This window comes from Lagenorhynchus albirostris, chromosome 3 (assembly GCF_949774975.1).
Source record: "Lagenorhynchus albirostris chromosome 3, mLagAlb1.1, whole genome shotgun sequence".
Classification (NCBI taxonomy): domain Eukaryota; kingdom Metazoa; phylum Chordata; class Mammalia; order Artiodactyla; family Delphinidae; genus Lagenorhynchus; species Lagenorhynchus albirostris.
The window spans coordinates 4,293,851-4,318,258 of NC_083097.1; the positions used below are offsets into that span (position 1 = coordinate 4,293,851).

At 41.7% G+C, this 24,408-nt stretch overlaps 1 protein-coding gene across 1 annotated transcript in view; it reads left to right on the forward strand.

The window, feature by feature from the left end:
* Positions 1-648: 648 nt before the first annotated feature.
* ICE1 (interactor of little elongation complex ELL subunit 1) overlaps positions 649-24,408 on the forward strand; it is a 58,757-nt gene continuing 34,997 nt past the window's right edge. The window contains exons 1-10 of the mRNA XM_060146847.1: positions 649-917; positions 13,819-13,877; positions 14,519-14,653; positions 15,795-15,824; positions 17,642-17,753; positions 19,291-19,367; positions 20,330-20,367; positions 22,578-22,660; positions 22,878-22,917; positions 23,001-23,057. Of these exons, the coding sequence (XP_060002830.1) occupies positions 17,676-17,753; positions 19,291-19,367; positions 20,330-20,367; positions 22,578-22,660; positions 22,878-22,917; positions 23,001-23,057 (373 nt within the window). The 5' untranslated portion in view covers positions 649-917; positions 13,819-13,877; positions 14,519-14,653; positions 15,795-15,824; positions 17,642-17,675. The remainder of the gene's footprint in view (positions 918-13,818; positions 13,878-14,518; positions 14,654-15,794; positions 15,825-17,641; positions 17,754-19,290; positions 19,368-20,329; positions 20,368-22,577; positions 22,661-22,877; positions 22,918-23,000; positions 23,058-24,408) is intronic.

Below are 24,408 nucleotides of genomic sequence, written 5' to 3' on the forward strand. Positions count from 1 at the left end.
CGCGGCGGGGATGGGTCTGGAATGCGGCCGAGGAGCGCCGGGTCGGACGGCAAGTGGACACAGCAGGCGCTGTCGGGAAGAAAGACGTTCCCGGAGAAAGGACTGGTCAGCGGCGACGACAAACAAGGCGAGGCGCCAAAGCGCACCGGGCGCGGCCGGAGGAACCATTCGGTGTCCGCCCGCCGCGCGGGGCGTTGGGAGCTGTAGTCCTGCCGTCTCCTCCTGGACCCGGCCGGACTCGGACAGCGCCCATTCCTCCACTTAAGAATCGCGCACTGACCCGTCCGGGTGCGGGGTCCTTCAAGACCATGAGGCGCCTGGAATGACGTCATTCTCAGGTCACCGCCCCCTCGTTGAAGGTTTTAGGTGTCTATGTGAAGTGTGCCACACAGCAAGCCGGCAATGAAAGAGTAAACGCTACACTGTGGAAGAAGGGCCCCTCCGATGTCTCTTCTCTCCTCGACGTTTCTTTCGCACCCGTCTTCTCAGCTGCATCGGCGCGGCTCCTCTCCCTATTTTGCTCAGGCAGCGCCTCAGGCAGCCCCGCGCCGCGGCGAGGGGCGGAGCGAGCCAGGGCGGGGCGGGGTCCTGGCCGGACTGCGTCGCACTCGGGGGCCGCGCCGGGTATCGTTTCTTTCTAGTGCCCGAGGCAGCTCTGGCTCGGAGAGTGGTTTGTCAGCTCCACGGGGACCTCTGTGCACGGATGGACCCGCCCGGACCCGGCGGGAAGCGGCCTGGCAGGCGGCGGCCCCGGCGGCGTCAGCAGAGGCAGGACAGGGCCGAGGTCGCGGGTCCCTGAGGCGCGCGGGCCCACCGGGCCCGGCGGCGGCACCATGATGCCGGGCGAGACCCACTCGGCGGCGCCCGGGACGGCGGCGGACCTCTCACGCTGTCAGGGCTGCGCTTCCCTGCAGCAGGTACGGCGTCTCCCCCGGGCCGAGGGTGCGGAGGGGCTGGGCCGGCCGTTCAGGGCTCCGGCTGGGTTCGGGCCGCGCGCGTTAAGCTTCTGCGCGCTGCTCCCACTCCCGGGCGGAAGCCCCCCTCCCCCCTGCCGCCCTTTCCTTTAGTTGCTTTGGAAACGGCTTCCTTTGCGTTATTTAGGTTTAGGATCCAGGATTCATCTACTGGGATGCAGTGGTTGGGGAGCGAGTTCTGGAGGGCCCCCTTCTGCCTTTATGCAGTCTCAGGGCTCCCCAGGGCTGATTTGTAGGTAAATGAGGGATGGTCAAAATGACAAGCGAAGCCACCTTTCCCAGGATAAGCTTTTTTTATTGTGCTGGTCCGTCCTTAAAATGTTTCTTGCCTGGGGGCAGGTTCTTATGCGGCCTGCGGATTGGCCGAGAGGTCGTTCATCGATTAAAGGCATGACGATACTGGAGGTTCCTAACTGTAGCGTGGTCTGTGCGCTACCGTGACAGAAGAGCTGCTAGTGTGTGGCCCCAGGTCTCACGGAGTCGTGGAAATAGTCCCAAGTAGTCGTTTCCAGTAGCCTCTCCCAGCTATCTGATATCAGGAGTCTCTTTTCTGGCTATCAGTGTCTTTAATGGTAAAGCGGAACTGTCCACCACAGTATTGACATGTAACTAAATTATCACCTATTTTACTTAGTATTTTAGGCACCACGGACATAGTGGTGAACAAAGGAGGTAAGATCTGCTGTCATAAATAAGATACATGTGTGCAAATAGGACTTTAGAAGGTTTTAAGTGTTAGGAAAATAAAGGAGGAGTTGGAGTGGTGGTTTTGTCTCTTGGCTGGGGTGGCAGCAGGCAGGGTGATTTTGAAGTGGTGGCATTCGGACACCTGAATGATGAGAAGCAGCAGACTGGCAGAGGTGTGAGAGGAGTTTTCTAGGTAGAGGGCTTAACGGGCGAGCAATTATTGACGTGAAAAGGAGCAAGGTGTCTTTGAGGAGCAGAACGAAGTCTGGTTGGTGTGAGTGTAGCGCAGAGGGGAGAGCACTGATGAAACCGGAAAGGAATGTAGGCTAGATAAGCTTAGGGTTTTGTTTTGTTTTGTTTTTATTTTAAACTGCATCATCTATGAACTGATCCCAAACATTAAGGGCTGAGAGCAGGGGAGGGAGAAAAGGAAGTCATGTGTTGGCACTCTGAAACAGAGGGGCAGCTACTAGTAAAATAATTGTCTGAGCTGAGCTGCCACACGTAGGCATTTAGAACGTGCTTTTGTTTTTTTTCCTCAAAACCCAGGAACGTGAGTGAAGTTCTCTTGACTCTTTCACGAGTTATATTTATTCTTTGGGCCGGTTTATTTACTCAACAAATATTTATTGATCACCTGTTGTGTTTTAGGCAGTGCAGTTACACAGTGGGGGGAAAAGCGAATATTCTCCATCTCTTGGAGCTTCCATTCTAGGAGGTGGGGGGAGGAGACAGATTAAACAAGTTATGTGAGAAGGTAATAAATGTGCTGGAGATAAAGTGAGCAGAGAAGGGGGGAGAACAAAAGGGTGAGGAAGGGGCCAGGGGCTAGTGGAATTTAAATAGGGCATCCGCACAGAGGTTGTATTTGAGCAGAGGTGGTGAGAATAAGTTCTGTTGATGTCTTTGAAGAAAAGCATCCCAGACAATAGAAACGTCAGGTGTGGTGGCCTGACGCAGGAGCTTGACTGGTGTGCTCGGGGAGAGCAGGGAGGCGCTGTGGGCAGGGTGGAGTGCATGTTGGTGTCTTGTCTGCTTGGGGCTGCTCTAGTGAAGTCCCATAACGTGCGTGGCTTGTCAGCGACAGGAATTTATTTCTTACAGTTATGGTGGCTGGGAAATCCAAGATCAAGGGACTGGCAGCTTTGGTATCTGGTGAGAGCAAGATGCCTGGTTCATGCCTTCTTGCTGTGTCCTCACATGGCAGAAGCGGGGAGAGAGCTCAGAGCTCTCTGGGGTCTCATTTATAAGTACACTAATTCCATCCATGGAGGCTCTGCCCTTACGACCTGTTCACCTAGCAAAGGACCAATCTCCAAATGGCTAGCATATTGGGGATTGTGTTTTAGCATATGAATTTTGTGGGGGACACAAACACAAACTCCCTGTAGCAATCAGGGAGTTTAATGAAGTCAGAAGAGAGCTTGACTGTGGGAGCCCTTAGAGACCGTTGTAAGGATTTGGGCTCTTACTCTGAAAGGATAGTGAGTCCTGAGAGGCTTTTGTGCAGCAGAACGACTGGTGTAAATTATCTTGTCCAGTTGTGGATCTGATTTTCCTTCAAAAACCTGGTCTACCCGTAGTAGTCCCCATCTTGGTTCAAAGTAGCAACTGTATCCTTCTGGTAGCTTAGGCCAGAAACTAGATGTCATCCTTGGTTCCTCACTTTTCTCTAATAACCTGCATCCAGTCCATCAACTGATTCTGTTGGCTTCTTTGTTAGCCACCCATTTCTCACCGTCCCCACTGTTTCCACTCTTGTGTGAACTGCTGTAATCTCTGGCCCCGGGGGTTTTTGCAGTAGCCTCCTGTCGCCCCTTCCTCCCATGCCACATTCCTGCTACTGGTTCTCAAAACAGCAGTACGAGTTGTCCTGTGAAGTCCCTAAGTCCCGGGGTCTGCAGGCCTTTCTGTAAGGGGCAGCATCGTAAATATTTTGGTGTTGTGGTCTCGTTCACAGATACTCAGCTCTGCCTGCATAGTGTAAAGATGACCACAGATAACACTGAAGGAATGGGTGTGATTATGTTCCATGGAACCCTGATTTGCAAAAACAGGCCAAGGACCTTAGTTTGCAGACCTCTCTCCTAGATTGCAGTACTCCATTGCATTTGGGTTTTCTGTTGCCTGGAATGCATTTTTAGGGGAAGAGAATGGTTAGTTGTGAGTGGAGTCCATGGAACAAGTCTTTAATATTGCAAAGTAAGGCTGGAAAAGTAGGTTCCTGGCAGATTATGGAGGACCTTGAATGGTAACCACCTTAAAGTTTTGTGCTTAATTCCGTTTGCACCATGAAGAGTGAAGGGTTTTGTATGGTTGCTACACAAGAGCAGTGTTTGTAGTAAAAATAACCGGTGGCGGTGTGCATGCTGGATTGAGGAGGTAAATGATTTCACTAATGCATGCTAGTGGTAATAAGAGGGTGGCTTAACTGAAGGGTCTTGGGATTGGGAATAGAGAAGAAGAAGGTTCTGAGTGTGAGAAACTGCAAAGAGTGGACAGATCTCGAGTCAGGAAAACAGAAGGTCCAGAGATTTAAATCCTGAGTGACTCTGAGAACTGTGGTAGAGGTAGGAAAAAGCAGACACCAAGGTGGGAGAGACGTTGGAAATGTAGGAGCGAAGCTTTGGAATGACGTCAGCATAGTGGATTTTCAGCTGTTTTCACATTTGTTTGTAGTGCGAGGTGCTTCCAAGGTACTGTGATATACTTCCAGGGAAATAGTGAAGCAGCCAGGTCAGATGGGCACTGAGTTCATTGTAAGAATTTTATTTGGAGAGGGAGAGAGAATGGAGAAGTGTGTTCTGTCTCTTAAAAGAAAACCAGCGGGCTCATGACTAAGGTGAGCACGGAATGGTGAAGCAAGGAGAAACAGAGTTAAACAGGAAGCATACGGAAATCAGGATGAGAAAGATGGAGGGCTGAGAACAGGCGATGGCATTTGCCAGGTAGAAGGTCCATGATCGGTCACCGGTAGAAAAGAAGTTTCTGCAGGGTTACATAGTGTCACAGCAAGTTCTGTATTTCAACTAAAATTGTACCAGGGAGAAACGGAAGAGGTTCTGTACATAGAGGAGGCATCCTGCTGTATAGCTCTAACACGCTGAGACTTGTGGGTCTTGCAGAACATAGATGAGCACATTACAAGCGTCTTGCCTGCAGGAGCCCTGGCATCAGTGCTGTGGCTTCATTCTGAACCTCCGTGGGAGGCTGGCTGTCTCTGTCCCCAGTGGAACAGTGCTGGGGTGCGCTGCAAGTCTTCCTTCCTGTCTCACTCCTCCCTGCCCTCTTTCTCTTTTTTTTTTGGCCGTGCCCACAGCTTGCGGGATCTTAATTCCCTGACCAGGGATTGAACCCGAGCCCTCAGCAGTGACAGTGCAGAGTCTTAACCACCGGACTGCCAGGGAGTTCCTTGCCCTTTTTTTCTTTAGTGGGTGCGGAGATACCCACTAGTTTCTCTTTTTCTAGTCTCTCACATCACCGTATCTGTTTGCTCATCCTTATTGGTTATAATGGTTTATCACTGATCTGTAGCCCAGTGTGCATATGGGTTGCCGAGCTTTGGGAATCCTAAACCAAGGTAGATCCTTACTCTGGTGATATTATGTGCAATTAAACAAGTCTTGAGTGGTTTTAAGTCAAGCTGGCATAAGTCCCTTTAATTCTGGTGAAGGAGAGGCCCTTTTATTTTACTAGTTTCAGTCATTGCAGAGTGAAACAGTTTAACTCTCTTGGGAATCCAGGTGGGAGTTTGAAGCACATAGTTATACTGTTTAGCTCATGTAACTAGAATACAGTCAGAACAAATGGTGTTTGGTTGTCCTTGGAGCAGGTTTGAGCCAATTATTTATATAAACTTGTTGAACTCCTATTTGATAATCACCAGTGGTTTGAACTTCATCATTTGGAACTTGAAACATACTTGTCCCTAGACATAATGATTTGTAAGTGGTTATAAAGAATGCTTACAAAATTGTAATTCATTCATTTAGTGAACATTTTTTGAGCGTCACTGTGTCTGTGATGCCGTGGCATGTGTTGGAATACAACCATGAACAGAAGAGGCATGGAGCTTGTGTTGTGGCTGAAGTTACGGATGAGTGAAAAAGCAACCACCATATAACTGTAGTGTAATAAGTACGCATAGTTATTGAAAAAAATTTGAGGAAAAGTGGACCTGCACAGGTCAGATACATGTTGGTCAGGGGTCAACTGTACTATTTTAGGGGATGTTCAGGGTAGGTACCCTGGGAGCATCAAGGACGGATGGGTGAAGGCTTTGCAGCAGAAGGGAGTCTAGGCCTGAAGGTGGTTCCTGACTAAATAAGAGGGAAGAGATGGAGGGAGAGTATGGACAGAGGGCGCATCATGTCAAAGACTAGGAGGGGAGAATGGAGTCTGTGATAGAGTAAGCACAAAGCAAAAGGTGAGGAGAGGAAAACGAGGCCAGCGAGGCTGGAGCCTGCCTCCCCGGGCGCCAGCGCCTCTCAGCTCGTCCTGGTGGGCGCGCAGGTGAAAAGGGTGGGCTGTTGCCACTGTGCCAGAGGGCATCACCCGGGGTCCTGTCTGACCGCTCAGAGACACACCCAGCTCTGACGGAGCTCCACCTAGACTCTCAGTTCTAAGTAAGAGCAGTTAATAAGAAGTTAGCAAACAGGAGGAGGAAGTGTGGCGTATCAGAGGATTCAAGCTGGCCATTTAGCAGATCGCCCACAGCAGAGCAATCGAGGAGATTAGTGTGGTTTTAAAAAATAATTTATTTTGAAATAATTGAGAACTCATAGGAAAGTTGCCAGAATAGTGCGAAGAACTCTGGTATTCTCTTCACCCCACTCACAGGTTGTCAAGATGGTTGCATTCACTCCATCATGGTGTGCACACACGCACACTTTCCCTCCCCTGCGCACTCCACAGAGTGTTTCCTCGAGACCTGAGCACTTGTCAGCAGAATGAACCACAGCTCTCCAGTCAGGATGTAAGCCTCGGTGCAGCACTTCCCTGCAGCCCATAGACCAATCCGATTGTGCTTATGGTTAGGCCCAGGTGTAGCTTTTCCCTTTCTGGTTCAAGGTCCTATAAGGAAGATGTGTTGTATGTCACTGTCACGTCTCTTCAGCCTTTTTCCTTTAGTCTTTCTGTCTTTCACGTTCAGGGAAGTTTGAGTACAGCCTTGTATCCTCTGCGGAACATTTGGCCAGGTCTGGAGACATTTTTGGTGGTTACACTGTATTAGCGGTCCCAAGACCACACCCAGATTCAGCGATTCCCTAGGGGGACTGCTCCAGGGTGTGGTATATTGTAGTGAAAGGATACAAAGGGCAGGCGAGTGGAGTGACGTGCAGAGGAAACCAGGTGAGTGACTTGACTCATGAATTCCTCTAGCAGTGTGTTGTGACACGTGTGACGTATCGTCTACCAGGGACTCTCATTAGAGACTCAGAGCCCAAAGACTGCTAGGGGCTGGTCACGTGGGCACCCCCTGTCTAGCATGCACCAAAACTCCAGACTCCCAGAAGGAAAGCAGGTTTCAGCATCGGCCACACTGCACAGTTGAGGTACAGGGCGCCACTCTTGTCAGTTTGGGGAATGGTAGGAACCCTCCAGAAATCCAAGTTCCCAGACGCCAGCGAAGGGCCCACGTCTCGAGCAGGCCTTTCTAAGGACAGCAGTCTCAGGCCGCCCTGTGAACTCTTGTCTGCACCACCCCTTGGGGATGAGGCAGTGCTCTGGACACATCGTGAGTAGAAGCTAGGGAAGCTAGGCAGGCCTGTCCATGCAAAGGGCAGCCCCACAGCTAAGAATCTCCCATCTCCAAATGTTAGTATAATTTGAGGTCGACTCAGGCAATTTAGTTATTCCATTATCATCTGCGTATTTCCTTGTTCGCTCTGTGTCTATGTATTGTACTTAGTGGTTTAGTAAAACCGCTTTCCTAACTATACTGCCGTCTCCTCTGTCCACTTCTCAGCCCCCAGGCCCACTGCGTGCTCCGTGCCAAGGCCCCCTCTCCTCACCCTGTGCGCTTAGCCACCATGTTGATCCCGCTTCCCCGAGAAGGGGAGGGGAGACAGGAAGCACAGAGTGCACTGCCTCTCTTTTCCTCAGTGCTCCGTGCTCACGGTGACGTTCAGGAGGCTGTTGTATGGCTGAAATGCACAGTGTGCTACGGCGGGGGGGCGGGGGTATGGGGAGCACGTCTGAGTGGCATGGGGGGCGGGGCGAGGGCTGCTCTGGGGGCTGTGTTAAGGAACACGTGAGCGGGTGAGCGTGATAGAGCTTGAGGAGCTTGGCCCGAAGGCAGAGAAAAACAGAAGGTGGGAGTTAGGACAGCAGAAAAGATAGATAAAGCTTTCCAGTAGATGTTATAATAGAAGTTCCAGGAGGAGAGGACAAGACTGCAGGGAGAGAAGCTGTAATCAAAGACGCCAGGCCACCTTCCCCTTGCCTGGAGAGGAAGAACAACACCCTGGACCCTGCGTCCTTCCCTAGAGGCTGGACAGCAGTAGGGAGGGCACACGGTGTGTGTACTCGTAAGTGACCGTGAGTCAGAAGGGCCCTACTGCCTTCCACCTAGACACAGCCCACTCAGCATTCACAGTTCTGAGATCCATTAGAGACCTTGATTGCAATCAGCCTAAGTGACCTTTGAATCAGATTGGAGAAAAACCAAAGAATGTTTTATTAGGACACTGCAGTAACAGACCAGATTCAAGCTGCCACTCAGCCAGGCTATAGGAAAACAGTTAGGGACTGGAGTGCTGTAGGAAACTAAGACGTTGTCCTCACTCAGTTTGTGTTTTATTTTCCTGTGTAATGCTATGTTTTTTAAGTCTTTAAAATGAGAATTATACATGAGCATAGTTTAGAGAGACAGCTAGATGTACAGAATTTGTTAGCCCCCAGCCAGCCTGTCCCCGTTCCCTAGAGATACCACTTTTGTTTGCACTCTGTGTGTTTCATCTGGTTAAATAATAGATGTATATTGCTGCTGCTTGTTTTTCAGTTTTAGGCATATTGTTTGATTTCTGACTTCGGAAGGTGAGGATTGAGCTGTCTTTCTGCCCTGTACCCCAGCACCCCTGAGCATTCCCTCCTGCCCCCCGCCCCCCCCAAAAAAAGTCCTCTCAGTGTAGCTGTGAATTTCCCTTAGGTCACTATTCGGAGTTGCCATCATTATGACCATTTGATTTTCAGAGCCAAACTATGGAGTAACTTAGGATGATTTTTCCTTACCTGTGTGTTTTCTTGTTTCCCCGATTAATGACTATTTCCTTAATTCAGTGTTTTCATCTTGAAAATGCTAATGAGTGTTCACTATGCGTCAGAGACTGTTAAACACTTTATATGGCTCATTCTGTTTAACCCTGATAGCAAGCCAGTTAGGTAACCCCCTACCCCCGAAACACACACCCAAACCAGTTTCAGTCTCCTTATCTATAACATTGGAAATAGTACTGAGGCAGGGGTAAGTTAAGTCTGTTTGCCCAAGGCACCCTTCCAGGAAGTGGTGGAACAGGAATTTGAATCCAGCTGTGTCTAACCTCTAGAGCCTGAGGTTTCTGGAACATCTCTGGCACAGTTCTTGACATTACAGAATGGCATCTGGAAGCAAGGCTGGGAAGATGAGATTGACTAGCAGAGAACTCGAAAGAGAATGGGAAAAGAAGGAGGTTATTTAAAAAAGAATCCATTTAGGGCTTCCCTGGTGGCGCAGTGGTTGAGAGTCCGCCTGCACGGACCGGGTTCATGCCCCGGTCCGGGAAGATCCCACAGGCCGCGGAGCGGCTGGGCCCGTGAGCCGTGGCCTCTGAGCCTGTGTGTCCGGAGCCTGTGCTCCGCAACAGGAGAGGCCACAGCAGTGAGAGGCCCGCGTACCGCAAAAAAAAAAAATAATAATAATAATAATCCATTTAAATGCGTGATGACGCTATGTGGCGCTTGCAGTTCTCTGCCAGTTAGGTAGAAATATCATCTTAATGCCTTCATTCCACCAGATAATTCTGTTGTTTTGTTCTTAAGGGAAAAAAATCCCCTTCTGGGCCTTTAGAGCTGCTCCAGTCTGGTGTGCAGCTGCCTTTCTGGATTCTCTTTCTGGATTCTCTTTACCTCTGTTCTGCGCCCACCTCGTCCTTTCTCAGTTTACTCCAGGATTTGGGTGGAGTGTGTCCACATCCTTTGGCACCTCCCTGAGCAAGGGTGTCTGGGAAGTGAGTTTGTGGAGACTCCAGGTTTGAGAATGTCTGTTTTGCCATCATGACTGGCTGATAGCTTGTGCAGAATTTTACCTTGGAATTCATTTTCCCTCAAAATTTTGAAAGCTTGCTTTCTAGGTCTCTAGATGATAGTTGAAGTCTAAAGCCATTCTGATTCCAGGTTCTTTGTACATGACTTGTTTCATTTTGATTTTTTTCTGTCATGATTCTCATAGGATCTTTGTTTTGTCTCTGATGCTCTGAAATTTTGTGCTTATGTTTCATGGTTTGTATCCAGTTTGTATCGATGTGCTGGGCCCTTTCAATTTAGAAACTTCTGGCTTCAGTTCTTGGTTTTTTTCTTCTTGAATATCAGTATTTCTTCAATGATCTCTCCATTTTTCCATTCTTCTCTTACTGGAACTCTTGTTGGGCATGTGAGACTTCTTGCACTGACAGTCTGATTTTTATTTTTTCTTCATTCTTTCCTACATCTGTGTTTTGTTTGTTTGTGTTTAAATTTTGGAGGACATTTTTTCAGCTTTATCATCAAATCTTCTGAGTCTTTTGTTTTGCTTCCCTGTTTTTAATTTAGTTATAACAGTTTTATTGAAGTGTAATTCACATACCATAAAGTTCATCCTTTTAATATGTATAGTTAGGTGGTTTTTAGCATATTCACAGTTACACAATCTGGTCGCCACTTGTAAAACACGTTTACCCTGCCCCGTGCCCCTGCCAAGAAACCTCTTAAGCATCAGCAGACATCCCCCTTCCCCAGCCTGCAAGTCCCTGGCTATCACTAGGCTACTTTCTGTCTCTCTGGATTTGCTTATTATGGACAATTCATATGAATGGAATCATACGGCGTATCGCCTTTTGTGACTGGCTTCTTTCACTGAGCAGGTTTTCAAGGTTCATCCACATTGTAGCATGTGCCATTCATTCCAGTTCATTGTCAGATATTCACATTGCATGGCTGTACCACATTTTATTTATTCATTCATCAGGTGATGGTTCATCCATTCATCAGTTGCATTTCCACTTTTTGGCTAGTGTGAATAAATGCTCCTTTAAATAAGAGTGTACAAATGTGGCATGGACATGTTTTCAGTTCTCCTGGGCATATACCTAGGGATGGAATTGCTAAATCATCTAATTAACTGTTTAGCATTTTGAGGAGTGTCAAATTATTTCCACAGCAGCTGCACATTTCCTGTTCCACCAGCAATGCTATGAGGGCTCCAGTTGCTCTGAATCCTCACCAGCACTTTTTTTTTCTGTCATTTTGATTTCAGCCATCCTAGTGGGTGTTTGTTTTTAATTTTTAAAAACTTTTTGAAAAACTTCTAAGAACTCTGAGTATTCCTTTTAAAAATAGCTGCTTGTTCTTGTTTTATGAAAATAACATCGTTTATCTCAGGTCATGTTAATTAGTACCTTTAAAGGTTTCTCAGTTTTTGTCTACTGCAAGTTGCTTTGGTTCATTTTGTTTTGGTCTCTCTTTCATATTACACGTTCCTGTCTGATGTTTGGAAATCTTTGATTGTTCATATTAAGAGCGGTAGCTAATAGAGCGGTGGCTGGCAATGCTGAGTGTTGTGGGTTTTTGGACCCTGAGCTTCGTTGCAGTAGGTCTGGGTGGGCCACTTCTTGACTGAAGAATATCTCATGTTGCTACTTTAGATCTTGTCTCCAGGCTGGTTAGATTTCCTCAGAGAAACGGCTTCTAGTCTCCTGCCTGGAGGGCAAAAGGTTTGGCTGCCACTGTCTGGGAGCTTAATGGGGAGAAGCAGGCGGTCAGTATCAGCGTAGTGTGCTTAGATGTACCTGGTCCCTCTGTTTTTGGTGCATTCCACCTGCCCCAAGTGTTCACAGTGTTCTAGGCAGAGACTTCAAAAAACAGACCTCCTCCTGCTGGCTGGGGGTGGGGCAGTTTCCTGGTAGCAGAGCAGAGTGGGGATTTGAGGGTTCATGCTTACCAGGAAGCTTGCAACTAGTTATCTTCTTAGTGACCCCCGTCCAACCTTCCTGAGGACCCTAGCCCCTCCGTGCTTCTTGAAGTTTTGTAGTGTAAACTGAGAATTGAGTGGTTTGCCCCCCACCCTCGCCCTACCCGCCTCTCCTGGGTCTGCTAAATCTGTATTCTCAAGTCAGCTTTCCTGTGTTCCTTTGTCTTTTATCCGCTTCTCATCCTTGTGGGTTTGGCCTTTTGGGAAAAGAAATCACTTGACTTCAGTTTTAGCTGGTTTTAGGGAGGGAGTAAAAGCAGATGCATTATTTACCCCCTCTGCCTAGAAATCTGCCATGTAGAATTTATTTTTTACATAATGAAAGATTTTTTTTAAATGTGGAAAGCCAAATACACTAAAGTTATTGAATAGTCCATTCATTGCCCTTTGATTTATAATGTTCAGAGTCTCTACTGTACCCAAGAATCAATTCTAAAATAAAGATAGAAATAGGAAGAAAGGGCATAAAAGTACTAGAAAAACATGTGGAAGACTCCTTATGATTTAGCATCTTAGGTGGGGTAGAGCCTTCTAAATATATTAGGAAACCAAAATTTAAGAAAAATGACAAATTCAACTAAGTGAATATTTGAAACTACTGTATTCATATATAGTTGTATTTTAATGATCAATTGAGAAACATACACATGTATATATTTGTAACTTTTGGACCAGATGTTACTGTTCCTCATATATTGCAGCTCATAAGAAAAGTGCAACTACACCAATGAGCAAATGATATAAGGGGCCATTTTTCTTACTAAAAGAAAAATGATGAGGAGATAAGGAAGATTTCTCAGTATCACACATAAAGAAATATAAATGAAAAATATGTCTCTGAGATTATCAAAGCTCCCAGCTATCACTAATGCAGGGAACCTATTTGGACTTTATCCTAGGGGAAACTAGAAGTGTCTCCCAGAGAACTGGGCAAGGAAATACATTGCCTGTTGTTAGTAGAGACTGAAAAGGACCTAACTGGCTTTCAGTGGAGAATTGGTGGATTGAGTACATCCAGACGTATTTTAAATATATAGTGATAGTTCTGAAAGAATATATACAAAAAGTAACAGTGATTTTTGACAGGTGTTGTGATTATAAGATAACATATACTTTTTACTTTATATATTTTAATGTGTAGGTTTTTTTATTTTAGTAAATATGTTACATGTATGACGGCAAAGAAAATGCATATATTAGCATGAAGGAAAATAGTTCTGTAATTCTGAAAATTAGATTACCTAGATAGAAAAAGATGTTTTGGGGATAATTAATGAAAAATAAGTTATTATTTCTGAAGTTTATCAGTGAAAAAAGGAGACATTAAAGGAAAAAGTCACTTAAAAGAAAAGAAAATCTGTTCAGTTTTAAATTTTAGGAACATTTTGAACAGTGTAACTAATGTTTTTTTTCTGTCAAGTTGATAGCAGTAATTTAGAGCCACATTTGCAGTTTGTCCCTAAAGTGTAACATAGATCCTTATAAAAAGAAGTTTCACTTAATCTTGGCCCCATTTTAATATTCCTATTTGCTTTTCCCATGTTATTTTTATTTTTTTGCTGTTTTTAATAATTTACGTGTATTTTTGGATTAAGTCCTTTCGGAAATAATGTGAAGTGTAGACTGATGGTCAGTAGTAATCAGTGAACTAAGGTAATGAATATTTATTGAGTTCTTGCAGTGAAAAAGCACACATAGAGCATCAGTACAACTGCCTTGCTGTTAGAGTGACGTCATTCAGGTAAAGAAAGAGATTCAGAGAAATGCAGCATGGGCTCAAGGTCACATAGAATCTCTGTGGGTTTATACTCAACATAAATAATAGATTTACATATTTCTATGTTTATATAATATAGTGAACAGTATGTTTATATTTTATAATGTTACAGAAAAAATAATAAAGTAGTTTATATTATAAAAGCAAATAGCTAACTGTAGCTTTTTTTCTTTCAGAATTTAAATGAATATGTTGAAGCATTAATTACCCTGAAGCAAAAAATTATTAATACAGAGTGAGTATGTTTTCCTCTGTTTGGCTGAACTTTGTGAACCTGACATACAAGCTGGAGCAGATGGTGGTGGTGTTAGACCCCCTCGGGCTGAGAGTGGAACTGGGGTTGCTCACCTGGTGCCTGTGTGGTGTGGGTTATAATGGAACTCCTCAGGGCCTGCCCCAGGCCCTCGGCAGCCAGAGCGCAGAGTCCTAGCCACTGGACCGCTGGGGAGTTACCAGTGCTCAGACCTTCACAGCAAGGCTCAGCGGTTAGAACATGATTTTTGCTAAACTGGAAATTTTTTTTAAAGATGTTTTCTGTCTTTAAAGCCTTCTTAGCTTTAGGACTGGACATCAGATTTCTTTGTAGTAAATTTCCTGGTGTGATTGTTTTTTTAATCCTGTGAAAGTTACAAGAATTTGTAGGCAAAGATATTATTTAGATCATAGGAATTTTAACTTAAAAACTCATGTATCATTGCAGTGCTTTTAAGGAATTTAAGGTGATATGCATAGGTGTGTGCATATGTTTAATTAATTAAACATAAATTTGTTGCAGGAAACCTAGGAAGAAAGGTGCCTTGTACATTTGGAAACGTGATTTTAACATAGTGTGTTTTCTAGATTGAAAAAGTAACATAACTCTTTTCTTTGTTACAGTAATTTGTTGACAGAATATCAGAAGAAATGTGATGATATCCTTTTACTGGCTTTTTCATTGGAATTTTTAAGAATGTAAAGGAATGTGAGAAATTTCATAGTTACTCTTTGGAAAGCGGTGCTTACAGGCTCCAAGTAGGAAGTGCCCCTGACAAGCGCAGTTGAGCAGCTGTCTTCTACTCATAACACACGTTTAATGGTCAAGGCTGCTGGCCTCCTTGTTATAGAATGTGTTTTGTTTTTGTCATTGGTTTTGATTTTCTTAAGGTTTCGTAAGCTTTTTAAAGAGTAGCTCTTTTTCATTTATACTGAGGACATGACCTGTGCTCTTTAGGTTTAGGAATAATGTGAAGCTGAATATGATGCCATGAGAATATTTTGGGATTTCTATAAGGAGTGCACTGTAGGAATATTCAGAATGTAGGAAAATTAACTTTTGTTAATTAGTTTTGTGACTTGTAGAGAATGAATGAATATATCCCAAATCATAGTGTAAGTTTGTATCCCCAGGACAGTCCTTGGTCTCTGTGTCACTGTTTTGTCCAGTAGCCGTTTAGAGCACCTGCAGGCCTCTGTATTTTCTTGGCAGGGCGGAAGTAGTGTGCACAATCATTCCTCCCACATCTTTTGGTGATACTTACCTGAATTAAGTGTCTCCTGTGACAGTAAACACACATACGTGTGACCCGCAGCCTTAACTTCAGTATTGGAGCAAATAACTGCTATTCAACTCTGGCAGTAACCTGAGGCCTGTTTCAATATTATTTCTGGCATTCCTAAACTTATATGTAATCACCAGTTATTTGTTTGTGTTGGTACCATTGTGTCTAATTTGTGTGATTAGAGGAATAAAATCAAGGCACAGCATTTCTATTTATTTTTAGTATCTCAAGTTTTACATTCAAAAAAATAGGTCTTTGAAAATCTCCTCTTGTGCTTTATTGAAATTATCAGTCTGTTTAACTATAAATGTATGTTATTGCAAGAGTAATATCTTTGATTTTGAAAGCTGTACAGAAACAGTTACTATAAACACTTATAATTAGCTAAATAGGGAAATAGGCAGTTAATTCCAGTATTAGGAAAATATGTGTTCATTGTATCCTTTTTGGAGAAAATGGTATGAACTTTTTGAGGTAATTACAAATGTAAGCTAGCAGGGAAATTATTGATTTACTTTTCTAAAGTTTATAAAATTTAAAAAATCAAAATTGTTAGAGTAATTTATTAAAAATTGATAAAACTTTTTGATTATTCTTGAATTTCCCTTCTGCAGTGTGCTAATCTGCTTCAGCCTCAACTATAGGTAAATATAGATTTTTTTTTTTAAACACATCTGACTTTTGCTCACAATATGTATTCATTGTACCTCAAGTATGCAGTTGTTTGCTCTACAACCTGAGGTGCCAACGTTGTAGGTTTAATATGGCTTCTTGTGTGACTCGATTCTTTACTCTTTTGTGTAATTCTGACTGTTTTGTTGTTTATTAGTTCCTCTTTGTACAGGGCAGAGAGTATATTTTATTTCATCAGATATTTTTTTAATTTTTCTTTCTTGCAAAGACTGCAGTAATTTAGGGTGAAACTCCTTAATCTTCAGAAGTTTACATTCTAATAGAGGAGGGTGCAGATGTGTTGTGACCAACAGACATTTCTATATTGTGATATGAGAGTAGGATTTGACAGGTGGTAAAACTTAAAGGAATGACTTCTTGCTGTCTTAGAACATTTTACTGGCAGCATGATGGGAAATGAAGTTACCAAATTGCGCAGACTGAAAAAGTGAAAGGTTTTCCAGATTTTATGTTCTCCCTGTGTTTCTTTTCTCATTGCTCGTTAAATACATACATATATATATATATATTTAATTCATTCAATATTTATATTCATTAAATATATATATACATACATATATACGTGGTTTTAGTAAGTATGTAACTCTTATTTGCTGGAGTTGAGCTCTGGACTCTGAGAAAAGAAGGACAGGATGTTTGGGTATTCTGATACATACAGGATTCAAGGTAGTTTTCGTTAGTTGCTTATTGCATTGTCTTTATTCTTGGAATTTAATATTAATCGTATAGTTAATCAAGAATCTTTTTTAATTTATAGAAGTACATATTTTGACTTATGGCACATGTTATGATTAATAGGAGTAACTCAGTAAAAAGCTTTATCATATGTTGTAGATGGAACTTTGTTGTTTTTTAAGAATTATGATTTTGCCTGTATGTATACTGAACACAGATTATTGGAGTTTTAAGGTGAGTTTTATCTTCAGACAAGATGAAATTGTTTTATCATCAGTAGATAAAATTGTCACAGTTTTCTTTAACAAGTTTTACAGCTGCAGTTTGCAAGAAGGTAAGCTAGCTACCTGTTTTCCTAGTCTATTTGGGGTAGACACTTATCAGACTAGATTTTTACACAGATTCAACAAAGTGCCACATAGAATTGACCCATTATGTAGACTGTTTCTTTGATGCTTATAATAAAAGAAGATTCACATTTTCCTTACTATTAAATTGTCCAATTGAATTTCTTACCGAGGTCTTAAATTACAGCCCAGTGTTTGATTTTTCAGTAAATTTTACAGATCTTGTGGCCACTGAGATGAAGTTTATTGCTATCAGTTATTGTTGTTTCTGTGAATTGGATAATTTAAAGTGGTTGTTTATCCTGTATATTTTGATCAATTTAAAGTAGTCTTACTTAGAATTTAGTAATGTTTTATACTCTGATTACATTTGTCAATTAGAAGAAGGCAAAATATGGTTATAAAATGACCACACAGTTGCCTATCATTGAATTGAAATCAGTGGTGATGAACTCAGGATTGAAGAGCCAGATCACCTGGCAGATCATCCAAGTGTTCTTGTATTCTCCAGCAGATTGAGAGCCTATTGCGCTTGCTTCTCATATGGTTTTGGATGTACTTTTATTAGAAATAGACTCATGTCAGAAATAAAAAGTGATACATAATCATTTTGGTACAAATAGAATGCATTTAAAAAGAGAGATTCTTTGTTTTTAGGTAGAAATAAAATTGAAACCAGTAGATACATTTAATAATTCACTGTAGATACTTTTGCATAATAACGTTAATGCACTGTCCATTTTTAGAGAGAATATTACTCTGCATCACCAAGTGGAACAGATGCTTCAAAAAATTTCTCCTCTGCAGAAGTGTCAGGAAGAACTGGGATCTTTAAAAGCAGAGTTAGAAGAGAAAAAGGTACCTAAAGTAATTTTCCTACAGAAGGTTGTCGTCAGTAAATTAAGATCTACTTATTTACTATAATTGGGATAAGGGGACATTTTATGCCTTAACAAAGGACATAAATGATAGTCAAGACTCTAAGTGTATTGCTATACTTAGAGAACATTGAATTAGTAGATTGATGGCTTGGTCCTTACAGTAATTATTAGTAATTAATGTAATGCTGTATTAGTTGCTTATGCTTTTTGAGAGGTTCAGTAGAGGAACCTTTTTAGCTATGAATTTTTATGACTTTATGTGCCCTGCATTGCTTGCCTTTTCCATTTTTCTTGCTGTAAGTGTAAAGTAACCTGCAAAAGTTCAAACTTAAATTACAGAAATTATGTTTTCCATTTCAAAACCCAGTTGCACTAAGTAAAACTATTTTAGATGCTATAAACTTATTTTTAATATAAATTTTGTTTTATTGGAGCCTTAGAAGAGAATTCATGGCTTTTACAAATTAAAATAAACTCTGAAGCCAGTGAAGTTAGGTGGTTAGCATTAGGCAAGTCGTAGCCAAGCCAGAATGATTGCTGGCTCCTCGGTCTGATAGTATTTGTGCCTCCCAGTCTTCAGATTGTTTCATTTTAGGATACCATGCACCTCTCTGAGGTTTACATACTCAAACAGTGGTCGATTTTCCTATTTCTATAGAAATTATTATATATTTAACTATGCGGTGAAAATTAAACAGAAACAATCAAGATGTTGAATTTTGTCTACCTCTGACTACAAAGTAATGTCATCAGCCATACCTGAGAGGATACATGAACATTGGAATCACAGCTGAATAATAAACCTAAATAGTCACTCTTTCACTGTGACGTTCAAAGAATTACTCAGTGTCTGGATCCTCAGACCCCTCATCTGTAAAAAGGGGTCATAAAGCCCGTCTCTCAGAGCTTTGGCGACCGAAGAGCTAGACACATTATATTGTTCTGTGTTATCAGGCTCAGTATGTTTCTTTCCCATTCCATAGTGTCCATAGGGTATACATATTGATTGGTGTTAACATATTTTCCCCAATTATCATTAAGTATAATGATTTATTTTATATTTTTGCATAGTAGTAATAATAGCTTATATTTATTACCTCTAAAATTTCTTTAGGTTTTGTTGAATTTTAATTGGCTGCAACAAAAATATTAGCTATTCGATATTATGAAGATTTGGGGTTATTTTAAAATTAGTATATTTTAAGTTTTATAGCTCTGTTTGATTAGACTGTTTTATCATATTACCTCTGTTTAGGATCTGGTTATATCTGTTAAAATGTTCAATGAATTGTACTTTGGTTTCCTGCCTAATCATATGTATTCATTTGGTTAATTTCATACTATTAAGTGATAATAATTTAGCTTATCAGGGTCAAAATCCTTGTCACTGGTGGTCAGTGACTTTCAAATTGTTGAGATATACATATATGTGTATATATACATATATATACATATATATATGTATATATACACACACAGACACACACACACACACACATTTATTTCCTTTTTAGAGTTCTCTGAAGTTGTATCAGGATACTCATCAGGAATATGCTCGTGTGAAAGAAGAATGCTTGAAAACTGATGCTCAGTAAGTATTTCTGAAATTAACTGTGGAAATAGTGTTTTCAACTTTGAAAATGTTTAATGCTTAAATCAGTAGTGTGTCTCTTTTCTCTGTCTTTGGGTATGTTGACCATAATTAACTGGGTGATCTTGAACTAGTCTCACAACCTTGGTTTCCATATCTATAAAATGGAAATTATACCTATGTTGAAGGATTAATAGGAGTAAATAAGCCATCTTATGTTAAAGGCCTGCACAAAGAACTCCATAAAAGTTTTTATGTCTATATGCATACATGCTTGTATGTCTGTATTTTGTTTTCATAGAGAAAACATGATTATCGTCTCACTTCTTTGTACCATTCCTTTAATAGATATCATCTGGAATGTGTGTCTGTGTTCCATTAATGAAAGGGGCTCTTCCAAAGAAGTCAGTTGATTGTTTTGAAGTTTAATACTATATTCACATTGTTTACAAAACTCGTGAGCTACACATACAGTAGTTTAATGTAGATGCGATGTCACAGTAATTCAGAGACTTTCTCAGAGGGTTTCCTACCTTCTCTGCCTCAGAAGTCTATCCTAAAACAAGTGCAGTTTTCTGGCCACTGCCTCCTGTAAGATGGTGGTATGGCCCTTGCCTGCCTGTGCTCCTGAAAGCAACCGCACCTAGTCAGGTGCTGGACTGAGGCCAGGATGCCACCTGGACGCATCAGCTTGGCTCAGAGATGAGCCACACAGGCACGATATGCCACAAAAATGCAGAGTTTTAAAAATCCATCTTACATATATTACACACTAAATAGCATACTGTTCTTTCTGAAGTTTACCTTCAAAACAGTTGCTGGTATTTTTAATGATTAATGTATTATATTTGTTGTGACTAACATTTTCTTTATTATGTAAATCTCAATAATTTTAAAAATCATGTATATCACAAATTGTGAAGTTACTTTTTTTTAACCATTTTAATTTATACAATTATCAGGAAGAAGAAACTAGAAGCCAAGGTGAAGAAGCTGGAAGGTAATTAGCACTCTTGTCGTCCAGCTAATGGAAGTCATTGTCTTTGTGTGAATGATTGGTAACTGTACAAGGCTGTAGTACTTGGTCAAGTAGTTGAGTCCTGTTTTTGATGGTGCATCCCTGGATGAGTGTATTAAGGGTACCGTTAGGAAGAAGGTTGAATACTGTACTTCTCTCAGTTACTGGATAGACATGGAAATGGAATGTGGCATATCCTTGAAGTGTTCACTCAAAATAATAACAGCCCATACTTTTACTGTAAAAAGCAGCGATCAAGAAATGGACTTAAATTTTGAAAGTTGAATCTCATGGGGCCCTCTCATTTTTTACTAACGAAATAAATGGTTAGTAGAAAAGGATACTACTTTTAGTACTGAGAAACTTGATGTATTTGGATGGTTGTGACACACTCATGATGGAGAGATTTCTGTGAGATTCCCTACACTGGGAATTTCCACTGTGTCCCTGCCCACCACCCCCCTGCCCCCGGCACCCCAAGTTTGCTTAGGGCCTTCTGTCTACACTGAGCAGGCAGAGGGCCACACGAGAGTCTGCTCAGCCCTCCTGTGGCAGCTAAGAGCCCTTTTAGGAATTGAATCCGAGATTTTTTCTTCTGTTTTCTCCTCCTTATTGGGTGGTTGTGACGTGGAAATAACATCAAGTAGAGACAAGTGTGACCTGCCAGCCCATCCCTGATCCCCTCCTCCTTTCTCTCCAGTGTGGGCTGGGGCTGCCCTCGTAGCTGTGGGGCTCACGGACCTGCTCTTTGCCCTGTCATCACTCCCGTAGTCCTCTGCTTCAGAGAATGTTTTTTTTTTTTTTTTTAATTGAAGTATAGTTGATTTACAATGTTGAGTTAATTTCTGCTGTACAGAGTGATTCAGTTATACATATATAAACATTCTTTTTTTTAATATTCTTTTCCATTATGGTTTACTACAGGATATTGAATAGAGTTTCCCTGTGCTAGACAGTAGCACTTTGTTGGTATCCATTCTGTATATGATAGTTTGCATCTGTTAACCCCAAACTCCCACTCCATCCCTCCCCCAGCCCCCATTGGCAACCGCAAGTCTGTCGAAGAACAGTTTATTTTCATTTCGAGTGTGAAGTGAGAATTTGAATAGAAGTTGCTGAATATATTTCCAGTCATTAACTTGCCTTAATTGAGCCCAATTTTTCAGACTTAGGTTCTAAATGTTTTGCTAACAAGTTTTCCTCTGATTTGGTTGTTGCACAAACATTGAGTGTGGCAGTAAGTACAACATCACTGTGTTCTTTCTCAGTATTACCTTCTGTTGCTACTGTGTGGAGATAATGTCTATTTAAGGAAAAATTTTAAAGGGATCTAAAATGCCTGTGAGACTATATGAAGCTTTTACAGCAAACTTCCTTTGAAGCGAAAGTGTATTTCCCATGTGACAAAAATATTTTTCTAGTAAGTGACAGGGCTAATAATCAGGTAAAGAAATACTCAAGTTTGTTAGAGGAATCAGGAGAGGATTGTTACTGTGGTGTTTATAGGATTTTACTTTTCATAGCAATTGTATATGAACATATTCAGATAAAGTCAATACTGCTCAGGTTCTTAATAGTATATTTGAACCATTCAGAACCAAAAACTCGAGTTAAGAATTTGCTCTAGATCCACAGGAGAGCTATAAAAATACCTTAAAAGTAGATCTATGTAAAGATATAGGGACTTAGGATGAGTTGGCTTGATGCAAAGGAGTTCCATGCAGGAAGGAGTAAAAATATAGTAAACATTGAGAAGATTGTCCCTTCCCCCAAATGAAGAAAATGGTCTTAACTATTGCTTGATAAAATCACAGTTCTAAATCTCTAAAACTTGAATGTTCCTGATTGTTGAAGAACAAGGGGACCACAGCCTCTCCCTCTAAAGATCTTGTACGTTGGCTTGTTGCCTGACTAAAGGGTCGGGGTTGGCTTGTTTCAGGATTGGAAAGGAGTCTTAGGGCCTATATGCCAATTCTTCAGTTTTGTAGATAATAGTTTAAACCAAAGTGTTCCTGCATTTATCCCTGATTCTGATAGAATACTGAAAGAACAGTAACTTTTTACAGAATTTGTTTCAAATTTTAAGAAATGAGGAAAGCTCTCAGTAGTTTATTTTGAGAACTTCATTAATGGTAATTATAAATGTGGTAAATTACTTTTCTCTCTTACTTCACTGCACCCTTTAAATAAAGAGGCTGCTGTCAAGCAAACTCAGGACTTCAAGCAACTAAGGAATGAAAAGAAAATACTTGAAAAGGAATTTAGGAAGACACAGGTAATAGATAACAGCAGTGCCCACACATGTTCAGATCTTCCCTCCGGGACTCCTTGGGTCCTCTGTAAGCCCCGTGGGTCCTCGTCATGAGGAGTCACACGTGAGGCCCCCAGCTGAGGGCAGTCAGCAGTGCCCCTGGGTCGCCCCCTCTTACATCCCGTCTAGAACTAGCACTCCTTTATCCACTGCAAACACTGCTCGTGTTTTGTTTTCACAGGAAAAGCTTGATGAATTTTCTAAACAGAAAAATGAAAAGGGTGAGTATTCAGTTAATGCTTACTTAAGAATTCTATTTTGACACACAGTATTCTTTTCTAACTGTTTTTTCCCCACATTTTAGAGTTGAGACATATTGGAACACAAATTTCAAGTGATTCTTATGGAAGCATCGATAAAAGTAAGTACACTGCAAATTTAGTTTCAATCTCTTTGCATTTCTTTTAGTGGTTTGGGAGGTTGCTTGTTACTCTTACCTATAATTGTGGGAATTCCTGGGCTTGTACATGTTTTTTGTTAGAAGAAGCCATCTCCTATTTCCTGTCTTCATTAGATCTGTGTATGTTACCACCTTGCTGTCTGATAAAATAATATAGTGAATGAAAGAGTCGAAAAGCAGTATTCCTTGGGAAAGAAAACTGGGAGAGCTATACTTTCCACACTTTTCAATAAATGAGTATATTTTCCTCATTAGATTATAATTTATCAAGTTAATGTATTAGATTTCATAGGTGCCAAATATATAAAAATGGTTAAAGTCAGGCAGGGAAACTGTGGAGTCAAAGCCCTGCAGTGTATTGTTGGAAGACAGAAGGGTTTACGGAAGGCCGGAAGTTACACAGAGGAGTGCAGTGGTGCTCACAGGACAGGGACGTCCCCAGCGTCCCCGGCACGTTGCAGCACTGAGCCTGCTACCTCATGGATGAGGAGGTGTAACATGAGAAGTGGGGATGCTGGAGTTTCATGTCAGTTTTTCTACTTACTGTTTGACCCTTGACCATTGACTTCCCTTCTTTGTGTTTTCATTCCTAGTTGTAAAAAAGAGATTATGAATTTCTTCTCTGCCTATCTTGTACTGTTTTGGTAGAGATACATTTAAAAAGGCAAATAAGTAAATAATGGTATTTTCATGTCACTCATGTTTTCTCCAAATGGAAATTATTAAAACCACTTACACTGTTTTGTGCAAGTATGTAGTGTCTCTTCAGAAGTCTCCTTTACCTTTTTTTCCTTCCTTTATTTTATTTTTTTTAAATCCATAGATCAAGGCTTAAGACTAACAGTTGATACTTTGCAGTTGCCCGGGCCCTGAGTCTGTTTATCACTATCATCACTGATGCATAATTCCATGTGCTTTTGACCTTTCTTCCTACTCTTCTGAGGTGTGGAAAGTGGGACTTTGAGTAATAGGTGCTGCTGAGAGAAGCCGGACTCGGCAGCACTGGGCTTTCCCAGCTAACAGTCAGCTGTGAACTTTAACCTTCTTTCTTTTAGGATTCTGCTGTTGTCAGGCCTCACTATTTAAAACACATCCCTCACCCCCTTCCATAGTTGCTCTCTAGCCATACATTCTCTAACTTCAAAGAACTAGTTACTTTCTCAAATAATTTTTTTTTTAATCTATCCTCACTGTAAGGGAAGGGATACTGTTTATTTTTTCCAAACAAGTAAATAAATGAAGTCTTTAGGAATCTGCTGATTATTTAGCTGTGGACCTTAATGGGTTTAATACCTAATTCTTAAGTAAATCT